The 18,950-nt window shown below is 38.7% G+C and overlaps 1 protein-coding gene across 1 annotated transcript in view; it reads left to right on the top strand.

Annotated features, from left to right (window-relative positions):
* ARID4A (AT-rich interaction domain 4A) overlaps window positions 1-18,950 on the top strand; it is a 65,309-nt gene that overhangs the window by 16,384 nt on the left and 29,975 nt on the right. Inside the window, exons 9-11 of the mRNA XM_081104371.1 lie at window positions 4,900-4,979; window positions 5,864-5,940; window positions 6,554-6,720. Of these exons, the coding sequence (XP_080960497.1) occupies window positions 4,900-4,979; window positions 5,864-5,940; window positions 6,554-6,720 (324 nt within the window). The remainder of the gene's footprint in view (window positions 1-4,899; window positions 4,980-5,863; window positions 5,941-6,553; window positions 6,721-18,950) is intronic.

The following is an 18,950-nucleotide window of genomic DNA, read 5'->3' as shown; positions in this document are numbered from 1 at the left end:
ACCATTTAACATACTTATTTCACGTGGATTTTAAAAAAGCATTTACAATATTTTTAAAGTGTTAAACAAATTTAATTTGGACTTCATTGAAAAATTGAGCAATCATGCTCAGGTCACTGTCTCTTTTTGTTATTTCCTTTCTTTAATTTTAATTCTCTGTAACCGATCATTTATTGCAGGGGCGGGGAACCTTTTTTCTGCCAAGGGCCATTTGGATATTTATAAAATCATTTGTGGGCCATACAAAATTATCAACTTAAAAATTAGCCGGCTATGTTTGGTCAAATATGTAATTAACTCATCCCTAGTGCCTTGGCAGGGCCAAACCAAATGATTTCAAGGGCCTTTTGTGGGCCGAACATTCCCCACCTGGAATCTTTCAATTCTTCCTTTAAAACATGTTAGTGGTGTTTCCTTTTACCCTGTTCCCATTACCACTTTATACCTGATCTACAGTAAGCTACCTCCCAAGTTCCCTTAACTTGATTATTGAAATTTTTAAATTAATTTTCTAGAAGTAACTTTTTTAGAGATTTAATTATGATAGTCTCATTCTTTAAAAAAAAAAACACACAAAACTTTCTTTTTTAATATATTTTTATTGATTTCAGAGAGGAAGGGAGAGGGAGAGAGAGGGAGAAACATCAATGATGAGAGAGAATCATTGATTGGTTGCCTCCTGCATGCCCCCCACCAGTGATCGAGCCCGAAACACAGGCATGTGCCCTTGACTGGAATCAAACCTGGGACCCTTCAGTACACAGGCCAAGGCTCTATCCACTGAGCCAAACCAGCTAGGGAAAAACACACAAAACTTTCACTGACTGCCTGATGGGTCAGTTCTTTCTCAAATAAATATTTAAGGCCATCCCTACCTCTTGATTTGTTCCCATTCCCAGTATAAGCTTTCTGCTTTACTCAGGTTCTTTCTTAATTTCTCCCTCCATAAATCACTTCAATCCTCCAAGCCTGCTTAAATCATTAATATTTACTGAGGATCTGCAGTGAGTTCAGGTTTGTTCTAAGTTCCTTAGAAGAGAGAGAAGTATGAGATTTGCAACACATTGCCTTTAAGCAGCTTACTAAACACATAGTAATGAAAAATTATATAGTAATTTTAAAAACTTTTGGAGCAGACGCAGGATAGGGAGTTACTGGAGAAAGAAAAGGTACACTTAGACTTTGGAAATGCAAGTCTTCGTAGATAGGTTAGTAGAGAAAACTAATCTTTGCTTATTCAGGGAAGGAATGGAAAGAATGGATGGGCAGATTTATTTCATGAGAAGAATCAATAATATTTGGTAATACCTGTCTCTTCCTTCTCCTCTTCCTATTTCTCTCTTTTTAAATAAGTCTTAAGGTCCAACTCAAGTCCTACCTTTTCTGTAATCTCCCTAAACACTAACATAAATATGCCCTTCTTCCCTGAGTTTTGATACCACTTGTATCTCTCATAATTTTGGCACAAAAATGTGTCCCAAATTAAATTAGAATCCTTTGAAGAACTGAGGCCATTTTTTTAGGGTTATTTGTGCATATAAATGCATTACTCAATCCCGTATAATGGATTTACCTTATAGAAGAAAAGTCTGAAAATCCTTTGAATAATTCATTGTACAGGCAAATAAATAGGGTTAGATTCAGAATATTCAGGTCATAATTTGCCAAGAGACTTAAAAAAAAAAAAACTATTCAACAGATTTATCCTTTTTCTGGTGATGTACAAAATAAAAGATGAGGAAGACACCAATCTACATTTGGTGATTTTTTTTTTAAATATATTTTATTGATTTTTTACAGAGAGGAAGGGAGAGAGATAGAGAGTTAGAAACATCGATGAGAGAGAAACATCGATCAGCTGCCTCCTGCACATCTCCTACTGTGGATGTGCCCGCAACCCAGGTACATGCCCTTGACCGGAATCGAACCTGGGACCTTTCAGTCCGCAGGCCGACGCTCTATCCACTGAGCCAAACCGGTTTTGGCTACATTTGGTGATTTTATAGTCTAATGCAGAAAATGATTTTAGTAATATGAAATAGTATATGTTTAATATTATGACTTCTTTGTCTCGAGAGGTTATATTTATTTAAAGGAAATCCAGAAAGCCATCATAAAGCAGGTACTTTTGAGCTGAGCCTTGAAGGATTTAGAGTTAGTAAGCAGAGCTTCGTTAGAGGACTTACTTAGAGGATATAAGATAAGTAAAAGCAGAAAAGCAAGAGGTTTGTCCATGGAACTGTTTGATCTGGGAATCCATTTTGGCTAAATATTAGATGTGAGTAGGGGAATAATAGGAAATAAGTTTGAGAACATAGCCCTGGCTGGGTAGCTCAGTTTGCTGAAGTGTCATCCTGTACACCAAAAGGTTGTATGTTCAATTCCCAGTCAGGGCACATACCTAGGTTTTGGGTTTGATCCCTGATCAAGGCATGTATGGGAGGCATCCCATCAATGTTCTTCCCCCTCTCTCCCCCTTCTTCCTCTAAAAATCAATGAAAGCATATCCTTGGGTGAGGATTAAATTAAAATGGGAAAGATTGGTACGGTAATTTGGATATAGAGCAGAAGAGTCTTTAAAAGTTCATCTAAGGAATTTGGACATAATTCTGCATAGTATTTTGCAAAAGAGTGACAGTATTTGAGCTGTGTTTGTAGGAATATTAATGAGGCCGTGGTATGTTGGGTGGATTATTATTAGAAAGACTGGAGGTGGCAGGAACCAATTTGGAGGCCATTAGAGTGGTTCACAAATGAGGTAATTAAGCTTTGGGCTGTGCCTACTCATCCTTGAAGACTTACTTGAATCCTTTGCTGCTACACCTTTTCCTTCTCCAGGTTGGGTTGAATCTTCTTCCTAGATGCTTTCGTGTTATCCTGAGCCTAGTGGTATCACTGTACTTATCCTCCATTGTGTTCTTTTGTGTATCTTGACCCTTCATTACACAGTTAGCTCCTTGAAGGTAGACACAAATATATTATTATTTTTAAATATTCACCTCTCCGATCTTTTTTTAAAAAAAATGTTTTTATTGATCTTTTTACAAAGAGAGGAAGAGGGAGAGAGAAACAGAGAAACATCAATTGGTTTTCTCCCATAGTGGGGATCAAACCGACAACTTTTTGGTGCATGGGATGCTGCTCAACCAACTGAACCACACAGGCCAGGGCACAAATATATTATTGATATAACAATTACCAGCACCTAACAAACATTTACTTTCATCTGATATTAAGACAGCTTGTATGACTGCCAAGAATTTTTAATTATCTGGATATATGCTGTTTAATATAATAGCCATGTGGCTATTTAAATGTAACAATTAAAATTAAATAGAACTAAAAATTTAATCTCTAAGTTGCACTAGTCACATTTCAAGTGCTCAGCCCCATGTGGTTCATCGCTACTGTATGGGTCAGGTATAGAAGATTTTTTAAAAATTTATTTTCTTTATTGATTAAAGTATTACATATGTGTCCTTATTCCCCCCATTGACCTCCCAACCTCCCTCGCAGATGTAGAAGATTTTCATCATTGAACAAAGTTTTGTGGGTAGTGCTAGATTGTAGGAGAGGGGCTAGTTAGGGATAATAATGAGCAGGTACATGTCAGTAATTTATTGGTAGAGCTTAATATTTAAAAAAATATTAAATTCTATAAAGTATACAGAGACTGGTTATTTACATTTGTTATTTTTTAAGAAATTAAAAAGTTCTTAGATTTTCTTAGATTTGAGTTAATTACTAAAAGCTGTACATGCCCCGGTAAGAAAGGGAATTTAGATAGGTGTTTATTTCAAAATAGATCCTGATTCAGGTATGTTTTTAAAAATTATAATATGCCAAATGTTCATCATATATCATACATAATTTATTAATTCAATAACAGTTATTATTTAGCTTAGAGTAAGTCCTAATACTTTTAAATATTTTGGTCACATTGTAATTTATATTTCATTAATTATCATTTTATAATTTAACTAGAGGCCTGGTTACATTGAAAGTAAACTAATTAGAAGGTGGCTGGCAGGGGCAGGACTGGGCAAGACGGGCCAGACACGCCCTGGAGCCAACCTCCTGCAGTCCCTCCCTGGCCAACAGCACCTGGGGCAGTGCTGGGGCTTGAAGGGCATCTGTGGAGTCCCTCTAGCAGGTGGGGTCCCTTTGCCTAGCCTGCAGGGATCGGGCCAAAACTGGCAGTCCGACATCCCTTGAAGGGTCCCAGAATGTGAGAGGGCACTCTGCAAAGTTGCTGTCGCTTGGCAGCTCCTGTGTTGAGCATCTGCCCCCTGGTGGTCAGTGTGCATCATAGCTACCGGTTGGTCGCTTAGTCTTTTATATATATAGATGACTAGATATCGCTTCTCGGCCTTTTGGCTAAGATCAAGTGTAGTATCTGTTCTTACCAGTTTAATATAGATGACTAGATAAATAAAATACCTAGAAAACTAATATGCTAAAGAAAAATTATAAGGTTATCTTCTTTTATAAGTAATTAATAATGGAAGGTATTGATAATGAAGCTCTTTCTTATAAAATACTAGAAGCCCAATGCACGAAATCTGTCCAAGAGTAGGCCTTCCTTCCCCTGGCTGCCAGCATCAGCTTCCCTCTAGCACCCGGGACCCAGGCTTCCCTCTGGCTGCTGGCAGGCACCCGGGACCCGAGCTTCCCTCCGGCCACCGGCAGGCACCCGGGACCTGAGCTTCCCTCCAGCCACCTGCAGGCATCCAGGACCCGGGCTTCCCTCACAGCCCCAGCTTCGTCTGGAAGGTCGTCTGGAAGGACATCCAGTCTAATTAGCATATTATGCTTTTATTGTTACAGATAATCCACTTAAGAATATATTCTGTTTTTGAGCAAGGATAATAGGAATCAATGTATTATTTTTTATTTTAGGTAATATCTCCCAGTTGTAATGATGACATCACAGTGAGAAAAGACCAGTGTTTAGTTCGATCATTTATCGATTCTAAATTGTGAGTAATGAATCACTTCATAGTGTTACATTGGGAGAAAAAAAAAAATCACAGTGATAGAAAAGTTTTTTTAAAAAGTTTAATCACTTCATGAACTGAATTTTTACTTACGTTTTGACTTCATAATGTAGGTTATTTTTTACTTAAAAGCTGTAAAATCTGAACAACAATATGTGAGAATAATAGTAAATGGTTTTTTAAATACAGCATGATATTGATTTTTCTCTTTAATTGTAAAAATTCTGTAATTTCTATGTACTATTACATGTTATGAACTATGAAATATTCTTTAAGTAAAGTTTATATTACCAGAATATTATCTTGACTTTTTTTCTGATTAAAAGTCAGATTTTTAGAAACTTTTCTTAACTTCAGCTTTGCTTTGTTTCCATTAAAAGATGTAAAATTAAGAAAAATATGTTATAATCCTCTGAAAAATTTAGTGCCATAATATATCTTACAATGATAAACATATTTTAATACTACCTTCTATTATATTTCTTTTTACTAAACCAAACAGTAAGTTTAAGAAACAATGAAGATTAACATAGACATTTTTGTCTTCCATAAGAAAAACATCATGCTGATATAAAGTACCCCATGCTGTGTGTAGGAGAGTTGCATAGATTGAAATATTACAAATGTGAGGCTCTCATTAATATACTTTGAGTATGTGAATCATCAGAATTAAGACACCAGCTTTGCATATATTACCTCTTAATCTTTATTAAGGATTAGGATATATACGATCTTTTAAAAACATTTTATATGCAAAATACTTATGATTTTAAGGTTTATATTTTTCTATGTATTAACAAGGACTATTTAAATGATGATTTTTATTTAATAATGGTTCTCTCCCTTTTCTTCTTTTCTGTAATTAGTTATTCTATAGCAAGAAAGGATATCAAGGAAGTGGACATTCTCAATCTGCCTGAATCTGAACTCTCTGCTAAACCAGGTAAGATAAGGATGAATTAATGCATTATTTCATGATGTGGCTGTAAATGGCAAATACTGACTAAAGCAAGACAGACTATTCTCTGGTGCCATTTTAACTGTTTAGAGTTGATATCCACCCTTATTTGATGGCTATTTTTAAATGTCTAGAAAGAACATTTGATTTATAATTTTTTAGATGAGGGTTACTTTTCATATTTTATCATTAAGATTTCTAACAGTATTTTCTAGAGTAATAAACATTAATATGACATTGTAACTTACAAAAGGTGTTCGAATGTATTATTTTGTGTGTGTGTGTGTTTATTGATTTCAGAGAGGGAAAGAGAAAGATAGAAACATCAATGATGAGAGAGAATCATTGATCAGCTGCACACCCCCTATTGGGGATGGAGCCCGCAGCCCAGGCATGTGCCCTTGACTGGAATCAAACCCGGGACTCTTCAGTCTGCAGGCCGATTCTCTATCCACTGAGCCAAACCGGCTAGGGCTGTATTGTGTTGTTTTATAAGTGACGGTTGAATTTGAACCCAGATCTTTTGACTGAATGTTATGCCTTTCAGTCATGTTATGCTGATTCCATAACAACTGCTGAAGTGTGTTTTAAATCTTAGGGCTACAGAAAGCAAGCATCTTCTTAAAAACTAGAATTGTTCCTGATAATTGGAAAATGGATATAAGTGAAATCCTTGAGTCATCTAGCAGTGATGATGAAGATGGCCCCCCTGAAGAAAATCAGGAAGAGAAGGAAAAGGAGGCCAAAAAGGAAGAAGAAGAGGTGGTAGGTGAAATTTTATATTTGTAACATATGAAAACATTTTAATATAGAGGCCTGGTACATGAGATTGGTTCACTGATGGGGGGAGGGTTCCTCAGCCCGGCCTGTACCCTCTCACAGTCTGGGACCCCTTGAGGGATGTCCACCTCCAACCTGCCAGTTTAGGCCCGATCCCCATAGGGCTGGCAGTCAGACATCCCTCTCACAGCCAGGGGCTCTCACAGTCCGGGACCCTTTGCTCCTTACCACCCGCCTGCAGCAGAGGCAGAGAGGCTCCTGCCACCACCCCTGTGCTCGCCAACCATGAGCCGGACTTCTGGCTGAGCGGCACTCCCCCTGTGGGAGCGCACTGACCACCTGCATTGAGAGTCTGCCCCCTGGTGGTCAGTGCATATCGATTTGCATATTAGGCTTTATGTAGGATACTCATGTAAAAGTTGTACTTTTGTAGAGCAGGGTTGGGGAACCTTTTTTCTGCCAAGGGCCATTTGGGTAGTTATGATATCATTTGCATTTGCAGGCCATACAGAATTATCAACTTAAAAATTAGCCTGCTATATTTGGTCAGACATTTAATTAACTCACCCCTAATGCCTTGGCAGGGCCAGACCATGATTTCAACGGCCTTATACAGCCTGTGGGCCTGACATTCACCGCCCGGTTTAGAGTATCTCTTACTTGTTTCTGTCTTTCTCTGGTTCAACTTGATTTGGGAGAGAGGATTTGTTTGTTTGTTTTTTGGCTTCTAGCTTAGTGGGCAAATCAGGACTAATTTTTACACAGTAAGAGGTTACAAAGAACTCTTCAGGTAAATCAAGGGCAAACTTCTTTATTTTATTTTACTACCTTTCCCAAACAACCAAGGAGTAAAGAAATGTGTGTAGGAGTTACATGTGTTAACTCATTTAAATGTTTGCTATGTGGAGTAACTGGTGTTATCCTACTTTAAAGGTGAGAAAAGTGAGGATCATAAAGTTAAATAACTTTTCAAGGTGACCCAGGATAAATGTGGAGAACAAGGATTTGAACCTAGGTCTGGTCTGTCTTAACTTCGAAAACATGACCTCTTCCAGACATTTAACAGTATCTCAAGGATAATGGGCATAAAAAAATTCTATCCAAACTGAAAGAAAATTTCATTTGGCAGTTTGTTTAGTCATAGAAAAGATTTAGATTATATTTTTGAAGTGCTGATGGCTTTTTTTGTAATATTAATATGTCATTTAGGAGTATATAATTGTAGGAAGTCATTCATGGAATTCCACGTAATTATTTACATGAATATTGTTGTCTATTTATTCAGCAGTGTTTTGTCAAACGGGATAAATTGTCCAGTGTATTTTTGGTTGTTATGAGGTAAAGGAGTTTTGGGATAGACAAAGAGAATGAGTTTACTGAAAAGGAAGACCTTCCTCTTTGAGCATGAAAAATATTTGTTTGAAAAATGTGGAGTGCTTATTTCTGTTTTACATTTGCAAATATGTATTTATGAAATAAAATCAGTATACTTGTATGGGATGAAGGGCAAACAGCATTTCTCTCCTTTTACTTCCCCTGCAGTATTTGGTGTTTTGCACTCTGAAATCAGAATGGCGGTTCATACTTAGAGGCTGCCTACAGAGTTGCCATAGTAACATGCTGTTGGTTTTAAGTGAGCATGCTCGGAAAGACAGGAAGGTTTAGCAGAGGCTTGGCAGGTTGCCAATGGAGGTTTGCCAGATGCTTTGAAATGGGCTGTCTTTCTTTTCCTTTCATGTAATGTCTGATTTTATGTGGAAGAGAATGTAAGTAGTGCTGTATAACCCTGCGGATGCTATGCCCTAAGAGGGAAAGCAAATATTTGCAAGTCAGACTGAAAAATGTTCAGACACTGTACTGATTAAGTAGAAGGGGAATCTAACCATATTGCATTTGAAAGAAAATGCAGCATATAGGTAAGATTTTTTTTTTTATATTTAGTTACCATTTTTATTGCCAAAAATGAGGTTAAATAGGAATTTTAGCTATTGGTGATGTGGCCGATATGGTAGGACCGTAACCGAGCATAATTGTTTTTTGTAAAAGAGACAGTAGGAGTCTATTTTTAGAACATCAGAGGACGAAGGCTATTTTTTGAAACAAAATAGATTTTGAAATGAAAATGAAGAGACAGTTAGGCAGAATTCAGGATTTAAAGTCTAAATATTAAATGTGATTTTTGTATTTTATATGTATTTATAGATTATATGTTTTCAGGATAAATAGGCCACATTTTCAGGGTGTGAACTGTTGCAGTCTGGTTTTGATATTTTTTCTAAATTATAACATTAGGTTAGCATCTTGTATTGCCAATTATTGAAAAAAGATAAGTCTATTTTTGCTAGTACTTTTAATTGGTGTTCTTTTCAGAGTGCATTTTCCCTATTCTCACCCCCCCCCCCCAAATACCCTGAAATTTTAAACAAAGAGGGGAAAAGCTCTGTAGTAAGATTGGAGAGGATAGCTTTAAAATAGTAAATAGTGCTCTTATTACAGCTATTAATTTCATAAAAACTATAATGTTTTATTCAAGCCATGAGTAAATATTAGTGAAAAAGAATGACGAGCAGAGGCAAGCTCTGTTACCTATTGTTTGCAGGTAATAAGAAATTAAAAAGGTAAGGACTTTTGTAAGGCTAGCATCTTCTTATAATGTATTATTTAAATTATGAACCTGCTAAAATTAAGTGAACCAAGATGCTTTTCATGTACTAAAAAATGAAAGCAAAATCACAAAATGTAGGCACTGATTCTTATGATTATCATTTAAAATTATTTTTCAAATGGTCATTTTCATAACATACTTTATTGAATTCATTGATAGAAACTAATTCCTCTTTTTCTCTGGCTATATAGGCAGATTTTCTTGAGTGAGATTTTGATTGCTTTAGAAAAAAATCAGCTGCATTTTTGCTCTTGGATTTAAGATTTAGTTGCTGAATCATTCTAACTTGTCTAGAACGGTAATTTTAAAAAATTAGTATATTGATAAACTGAAAAGCAGGTGAATCTATATATAGCAAAGGGGGAAAAATGGGTATGCTGTAAAATGAATTAAAACCTGATAAGCCAGGGCCTACCTGGCTTAGTCATTACAGGCCTTTACTACATAAGTGAGGCTAAGCTGTTGTATTACATTACAGATCATATTTTTCCCGAAATGTAATTATGCTATGCTGTGTATGAAGATTTAATGTTGCTTTCCAGTAATCAAAAATATCTTTTATGACATTCTGTAAACCATTTGGTGTTTGTAAATTTTATGCAGTAGAATCATACAAGTGTTAGATACTTCTGCAGTGTTCATGGGCAGTGGGCATTGATTTTATATTTCATGCTTCGAGTGTCCTGATATAGCCTTGATAAGGAGATTTGAGATTCCATGGCTTTACCATGGAGAAGCATCTTTTTACTTAAAATTATTTGAATTCCTAAGCATTGGTAGTTTAGATTCCAGTACGAGAAATATATTTTCTACTATTACTGGGTGGAAAAAGACTTGATAGTTTGACAGGAAGTAGATGATATATATCTTGATAGCTTTAAATTTTAACTCACTGGTAAATGGAGACTATGTTTGAGGGTATTACTTAAATGTCTTTTGTTAAGAAAGTTTTATATTAAAAATATATTACTGAATTTCCTTTTGAGCTTTGAAATTGCTTGAAAGTCCATGTAAACTTAAGTAATGATGCCAATTATTCATTTACTCCTGACTTATATTCACTTTGGATGAATATAGGAGAGTTTTCTAAGGATAAAGTAAATAGGTGATTGTTTAGAAGAAATTAGAATTTAGTGAATCTTTATAAGAAATGTTCATTTTTGTTTAGAAGTATCGATATCCATTTCTCTGATCTTTGCATTATCTAGGGATCACTGTTATATTTAATGCCTAGAATTATATTCCGCTATTATAAAATCATAAGTGCTGGAATTTTTTATTCATGGAAATCTGAAAGTACTTTACTGTTCTCAGTTTATTCTTGGAGACTTAGTGATTTTTAAAGTAAGATTGTTTACTCCTCATAACAGGATTTTTTTATGACTGAGTAAACTTAGAGAGATGACAGACATTTTCACAGAGTTTTAAGAATATTTTCTCTCTTCCTCTAGAGATTTAAGGTCTGTGAAAGCAGTGGTTGTTAAGGTTTGGTTTTGTTCCCTTTTCCCACCAATATAAACATCCACCATCTAGCAACACAGAGCTTGGCACAGAGTAAACCTTCATTTAATAGCTTGTGAATAAATGAATGAATGTGGACTACGCAATTATCCTAACATATTTCTATTTGAAACAAAGTGTTGTAAGGTTCTAGAAAGTTCACTTGGAAGGAAACATGGGATAGGTAGCTCATAAAAGATTTCCTTTTGTTTTTTATCCTCACCTGAGATTATATTTATTGATTTTTAGAGAGTGGGGGGGGAGAAAAGAGAAAAACAAACATCGATGTGAGAGAAAAACATCCATCAGCTTCCTTCCATACACGCCCCCACTGGGGATTGAACCTCCAACCTTTTGGTGTATGGGATGATGCTCCAACCAACTGAGCCACCTGGCCAGGGCCATAGTTGATTTCTTTTATCAGACAGTGCACTCTGTAAGCAATCTCATTTCCTTATCTAATGTGAGTTTATAAATTCTTTTTGGCTTAAGCTAGTTTGGGATAGTTTTCTGTCACTTGCAATGAGTTCTTGACTAATGCTCCTCTTTTGTATCTTGCTCCCACTTATTTCAGTATCTTTTGACTAGTCCTTTCCTATATCTCTTCAACTACAATCCATTATCCATAGACCTATTCCTAAAACATAAATGTTTCATGCTGGGAACCCTTTAATGGCTTTCAGCAGCTAAAGGATGAAGTTTAGGTCTTTTACCTTAACCTTTTATAAGTCTGGCCCTTCATACATGCCCACCTTTTTATTCTTTCCACCATTCTCCAGCAATATGGAACTCCTTACAGCATCCCCTCACTACCTCTTACTGGTATGTGTTGCTCAGAAGCTGCTTGTTGTCAGGTGTATTACATTGAGTATCGCCTTTGTACTTCCTGTTTGCTTTATTCATATTTAATAGGAAAGTAAAATGAAAGTTTTAAAAACTCAGAAAACAATAAACTATAGATATTATTTAAAGGATCCAATGGAACAAAGAGAGCTCTGGCTAAAGTACAGTGGTTGAATATGACTTATAAATATTATGTGCATTAACCTTAGTAAGTTGTTGTGGTATTTATTTCAGTTTTTAAAAAAATCAGTGAGATTATTTCGTGTTTCATATTTAAAATGTATTCAAAAAGCAAGCAGCTGCTGGTATTACTGTTGCTTTTATGTTACTCTTCCAGCCCACAGGTGTCCTCAGAGCTGTACTTCTTGCAGTGCTTAGCTCCCCAGAGTGGAGCTTTTAGCGTGTTGTCTTAATATCCTCATTTCCCTAACAGAGGGATTTGCCCACTTTAGAGGAGTCCAAGCTCAGCCTCTTTTTTGTTTTTTTTTAAGTTGTGGGGCATGACAGAGAGATTAAGGGGTTATAAGAACTGAGAAGTTGAGAGAATGTGTGATGGAGTTCCAGGGGTGGGGTAGAAGGGGAGCTAACAGAGAGGAGCAGAAGAGGTGCTGTAGACAGCACCATGAAGGGTAAACAAAGCTACTGTTGTCCAAAATAACGTTAATTCACAGAAACAGTATTTTGGTATTGAGAACTAAGCATAGTGTACTAGAATACAAAAGCAAAAAAGGAGGAGGGTGTTGTATAATCATTTAATAACTTATTAAGGATAGCTGTAGGGGTTCATGAGAGGTGAGATATCCATCAACAAAAGCTGTGTACTTCACATACAATATACAGCACAGGGAAACTACGAAGATCAAGTTCAGCTATATCCTTTCCTAATCTGTTATGTGCTAAGAAACCACCCTGACCCACTCAGTAGAACTGTGTTTAAGTTATATCGGTCTGAGGGGCTTTGTGTAAAGTGTATCATCTTTTACTAAAGTATTTGGACAATTTGGACACTTTCTGTTCACCTTCCTAATTTGTGTTCTGAAGAGTAGAGTTGCTAGCTAAGTAAGTTAATAGCTCAGCAAAAACAAGGTATTACTAAAAAATAAATAACAAAATGTGTTCATCTCCCATTCCAAGGAAATGCTGAAAGTTCATCCTTCACTAGAATTTGTGCCTTTTGTGAGTGAATAATCGTTAATTATTGTTATTAATGTATTTGGGGAAAGAATGAAGTAAATGCTAGCAAGTGATTTATGCCACAACCACCTGTGACTTAACATCCTCAGCCATTCTTATTTTTCTCTCTATTCTCTGACTCCTGTTACATTTATATTATCATTAATGTTAGCCCTGAAACTCAGTGAATGTGGAACAATTGAAGAAAATCTCCTCCTCAGTTCATTTTCACAGATGTCATTTTCATTCATATAACAATAAAGTGTCTAACCTAAATGTCAGTCACTGGTGATAAATTGTGGGTAAAATAGGCATGTTTGTAGCATCATACAACTTACTGATCATTTCCAATGTGTTGAAACTTTGAGGACTACAACTATGAGTAACTTAACTTAGACTTAAACTAAAAAAATACCAGTATTAATTCCTCTCTCTTTCCTTCAGGGGAGGGATCACCTTTCCATCATTAGGTGGCAAGACTAATTCAGCATTGATCCTCCTTGTGGACTGCTGTATTAGCTTGCCTTTCCCTTCCAGTCATCAAACTCATTCTTGGCAAAGAGCTTTTAAAAACACAAATGTGACCTAATTCCTCTCTAGCTCTCTCAGACCTCACAGCTACCCAGAGTATGCAGTTCTGATTCTCTAGCATATATCATCACAAAGTCTTTTCCTAATCACAGTCTGCCTTTGCCAGCCTCGGGTTTATGCTGTTTGCCTCTAACTCCTGGGCTGTCTGCTCTTCGCATTTGGAGGCTTTTCCTAAAGTTACCACCATCAGTCCATCCCCAGCAGAATCATTCATCCCCTCAAGGAATCTTTATATATTTTACAACATATATCACATTGTATTGAATTGATTTTTTTTTACATTTTGACACTCCTTGCCAGACTCAAGGGCAAAGTAGAAGGTAGCCTGTTTTCTCATCTAGTCACAGCACTTTTGCGTATTCCCTGACTCATGGCAACCATCAATAGATGTTTGAACTGAATTTGAAGATACAGAAAATCTTCATAATCTAGAACATTCATAATCTAGTATTGTAGATAAATAGATAACACAACTATCTGTAATATTCAGTAGTATATACTGATGCCAACTGAAATTGTAAATTTCTTGACATCATGATCATGGCCATGTCTCTTCTATATCCTTAACCCCCTTCCCTGCCATTTTACTGGGAGCATAATTACTCTTCACATGTTTGACTGAATGAAGAGAAGAGGGCTCATCAGTAGTCTAGTGGACTCTCTACCTCCCATCATTACAACCCTCTCCCACTCTAAAACCCCTACCAAGGAGAAGAGAGATGCTATAGCAAATATGAGCCCCCAAGCAAAAGCCATGAAGGCAGATTCTTCTAGTTCGAGATGCTTCCTAGCATATGTAGTCTACTTCAAGGTGACTAACAACACAGCTAATTCCAAAAACAGATTGGGGCAAATTGCTTCTTGTAAGAGAATAAGCAATTTTAATTTTTGCAAAGACAGGTAACTTTAAAACTTTGTTTATAGCTTCATCTTCTTTGTGTGTGTGGAAAGTAAATTTCATTTCAAGCAGGCATTTGTAAGTAAAATTATTAATTTACATCTTGTTTTTACACCTGGTAATTGTACCTAAACTTAAAATTTTATGGCCATGGTTTCTTATGGAACTTAACACACTTTTGGATGTTGACATCCACTGACTTTTAAATCATATGTATTTATTTATTTATTTACTTATTTTTTTTTTATGTATTTTATTGATTTTTTACAGAGAGGAAGGGAGAGAGATAGAGAGTTAGAAACATCGATGAGAGAGAAACATCAATCAGCTGCCTCCTGCACATCTACTAGGGATGTGCCCGCAACCCAGGTACATGCCCCCGACCGGAATCGAACCCGGGACCTTTCAGTCCTCAGGCCCACGCTCTATCCACTGAGCCAAACCGGTTTTGGCTAAATCATATGTATTTAATTCACTAATTTTTACCTATAAAACTATGTTATTGCCCAGCTGGTGTGGCTCAGTGGTTGAGTGTCGACTTATGCACTAGGGAGTCACTGTTGAATTCCAGATCAGGGCACATGCTTGGATTGCAGGCTCCATCCCAAGCAGGGGGCATGCAGGAGGCAGCAGATCAATGTTGATTTTTCTCTCTCATCAATGTTTCTCTCTTCCTCTCCCCTTCTCTCTCTCTCTCAAATCAATAAAAACGTACCTTCTATATATCTATATAATAAAAGCCGAAGCGACCTTTATGGCGGAACGACCAGAATGACCAGACGCTATGATGCACACTGACCACCAGAGGGCAGACACAACACAGGAGCTGCCCCTTGGTGGTCAGTGTGCTCCCACAGGGGGAGCATCACTCAGCCAGAAGCCGGGCTTACGGCTGGTGAGTGCAGCGGCGGTGGCAGGAGCCTCTCCCACTGTGGTAGTGCTAAGGAGCAGCAAGCTGAGCAGTAAGGAGCAGTGAGCAGGTGGGCAGTAAGGAGCAAGGGGTCTTGGACTGTGAGAGGGATGTCCCAAACTGCTAAAGGGCACAGGCTGGGCTGAGGAACCTCCCCCACCCACCCACCCAGTGTATGAATTTTGTGCACTGAGCCTCTAGTGTGTGTGCATGCGCGCCTAAGTGACCGTTACAACCAAATGACGGGCACGACCAGTCGATATGACATGCACTGACCGTCAGGGGGCAGATGCTCAACGCAGGAGTTGCCCCTTGGTGGTCAGTGCGCTCCCACAGTGGGAGTGCTACTCAGCCAGAAGCCAGGCTCACTGCTGGTGAGTGCAGCTGCGGCAGTGGGAGCCTCTCCCAACTCCGCAGCAGCACTACTGAGCAGCAGTGGCAGCAAGTGCAGCGGGCCCGGATGAGCATGAGTGACATGGCACCTGCCCCTGCTCAGGCTCCTCCCTAGCCATCTGGCACTTGGCACACTGCTACATCCCTCGGGGGATGTCCGACTGCTGATTCAGGCCCAATCCCCGCAGGCCAGGCAGGCAGGCAGAGTGGTTAGGGCCTAAACTGGCAGTCAGACATCCCTCGAGGGGTCCCAGATTGCAAGAGGGCGCAGGCCAGGCTGAGGAAATCCCGCACTCCTGTGCACAAATCCGTGCACTGGGCCTATAGTTTTAAAATACAAATATTCTTATTTTTGTTTTATCAATCCTCACCGAAGGATATTTTTCCATTGAGAGTGGATGGAGGTGGGAGAGACAGAGAGAGAGAAACATTGATGTGAGAGAGACACAGCGATTGTCTCCTGCTTGCGCCCTGATCAGGGCCAGGGATCAAGCCTGCAGTTGAGGTACATGCCCTTGTTCGGATTGACCTTGAAACCCTTCAGTCCACAGGCCAATGCTCTATCCACTGAGCCAAACTGGCTAGGGCTAAAAAAATTTCTATCTATAATAATAAAAGTATAATGTGCTAATTAGACTGGACAGCTGAATGACCTTCCGGACAAAGCTGCGGCAGCAGGGCCAAGGCAAAGGTGGTTAGGGGCAATCAGGCAGGCACGCAAGAGGTTAGGGGCGATCAGGCAGGCAGAGTGGTTAGGGGCGAGTCGGGCAGGTGATTAGTTAGGAGCCAGCAGCCCCAGATTGCTAGAGGGATATCCGACTGCCGGTTTCAGCCTGATCCCGTGGGCCTAAACCGGCAGTCAGACATCCCCTTAGGGGTCCCGGATTGCAAGAGCGTGCAGGCTGGGCTGAAGGGCCCCCGCTCCCATGCATGAATTTCATGCACCAGGTCTCTGGTATTCTCAATAACTAAGAATTTATGAAATGGTTGATACAACCTTAATAAATACCTAATCTGCAATTGATGGCTTTGTTTTGTTTACTTGTTTTGTAAGAAACTTTGATTTCAAATTAGTGCCTTTTTAAAAAATTGCTTTTATATATGCTGCACTAGGGGCCCAGTGCATGAATTTGTGCACCTTTAAAGAAACTGTGGGTTGCAAGGCTGCGGTGGGCACAGGGGCAGGTCTCGGCCCATCCTCCATGTCCCCGCCCAGCCCCTCCTGCCATGGCCCCTGGTTCCCTGTCTGCTGGCAGCCCTGCTCCTGCTGCCTCTGCTCCCACACTCTGACGGTGCCAGCCCCGCTTGTACCCGCTGATGGCACAGTGATTGGGACCTGTGCCAGCAGCAGTTGCAAGTGGTGGCTGCTGCCCTGATCACCCCTCAGGAGCAGGGGGAGGTGGAGAAGCCCTGAGGGGCGATCAGGACCTGCAGCCAAGCAATCAGAGCTGGCGCTGGGTGCCAGCAGCGGGTGCAAGTGGCAGCTCCAGTGCCAGCCGCGGGTATGAGCGCCAGGTGAGACCGTGGTGCACAGGAGCAAAGAATTTTCAGTAACCACCAGAGGCTCGCCCCGATGACAGCAACTGGCGCGCCACCTTGGTCTGGCTCACCTGGCTCGACCATCCCGCCACAGCCGACACCCACCATGTTTCACGCTCTGCCGATGCCCGCCATGTTTCACGCATGACCCCTGGTGATCAGCGTATGTCATAGCGACCGGTTGTTCGGTTTTTCCGCCGTTTGGTCTATTTGCATATTAGGGTTTTATATATATCGATAAGATGGTCTTATTTAAATTCTATATTATCCTAAATACTGGAAATGAGTTGTTAGCCTGAGGAAATTACAAGGCCCAAGCAAAGCATAGAGCCAGTATGGCGTAAAGTGTTTTTGTTTTTCCCCCCATACTGCAAGTCCTTAAAATTAACATATGAAATGATTCTTGAGCTACTGGATTCCTTTTTTCCTTGAGTTAACTCACTGGAAGGTTTTTTTCCCCCCATTACAGTTAGCATTCAGTATTATTTTGTATTCGTTTCAGGTGTATAGCACAATGTTAGACAAAGTGTTTTCTCTGATAGGCAGTTGTATTAATTACCTTGCAAAAGCAAAATGTTTTAATTCACATGGGGAAAAAACCCACTTTTTTTTTGTATATATATTTCTTTTGTAAAATTTACTTTTCGCCCTGACTGGTTTGGCTCAGAGGATAGAGCATCGGCCTGCAGACTCAAGGTTCCCAGGTTCGATTCCAGTCAAGGGCATGTACCTTGGTTGCAGGCACATCCCCAGTAGGGAGTGTGGAGGAGGCAGATCATTGATATTTCTCTCTCATCGATGTTTCTAACTCTCTATCCCTCTCCCTTCCTCTCTGTAAAAGATCAATAAAATATGTTTTAAAAAAAATTTTTTACTTTTCACCCTGGCCGGTGTTGCTCAATGGATAGAGTGTCAGCCCAAGTACCAAAGGGTTGCATTGCAGTTTCACTTCCTGGTCAAGGGCATGTACCTGGGTTGCAGTTTCGATTCCTGGCCCCATCTAGGCATGTGTGGGAGGCAACCAATCAATGTCTCTCTCACATCAATGTTTCTCTCTTCCCCTCTCTCCCACTCTCTCTAAAAAAAAAATAAATGGAAAAAATATCCTCAGGTGAGGATTAACAAAACAAAACAAAAATTTATCTTTCAATGACAGTTGACATACAATATTATATTAAGAACTGCCATTGTTGATTTGAGCATTTAGTAATGACTCCTATTAACTTTGTAAATTGCTAAGTTTTGAGGCTTAGAATTTTGACTAAAGTTTCTTTATATTTGATAAAACAAAGTACCCAATTTATAAATCATTATGAATGAATTTTAAATAAGAATGTTCCCAAATATTAGTTTACAAGTAGCCTATCTGAAAAGGGAATATTTTATTGAAACCCATAACCAGTTGTTTTACTAGAGCCAAAAACCTAGGCTGCATAGGATAACATCATTAATTTATAGAATTAGTAAAAAGTCACACTTAAGTAGGTATTTGTAGAAATAGTTGCTTTTACATGAATGTTTCCATTCGTTCTTCTACCCCATTTCCCAATAAATGAGCAATTATTTATCTAGTTTTCTTTCACAAGAAAATTTTTATTGTCTTATTTTCAGGGTTGCAAAATCAATACAGATGCCAGGCAAATGAGAAAAGCAGGCTAGTGTGATAAAAGGGGATGGTAGAGTCTGGGGCAAACAGAATTTAT

Source organism: Myotis nattereri (assembly GCF_964212035.1).
Source record: "Myotis nattereri genome assembly, chromosome: 1".
NCBI lineage: Eukaryota > Metazoa > Chordata > Mammalia > Chiroptera > Vespertilionidae > Myotis > Myotis nattereri.
This window is presented reverse-complemented; position numbering and strand designations above follow the sequence as displayed.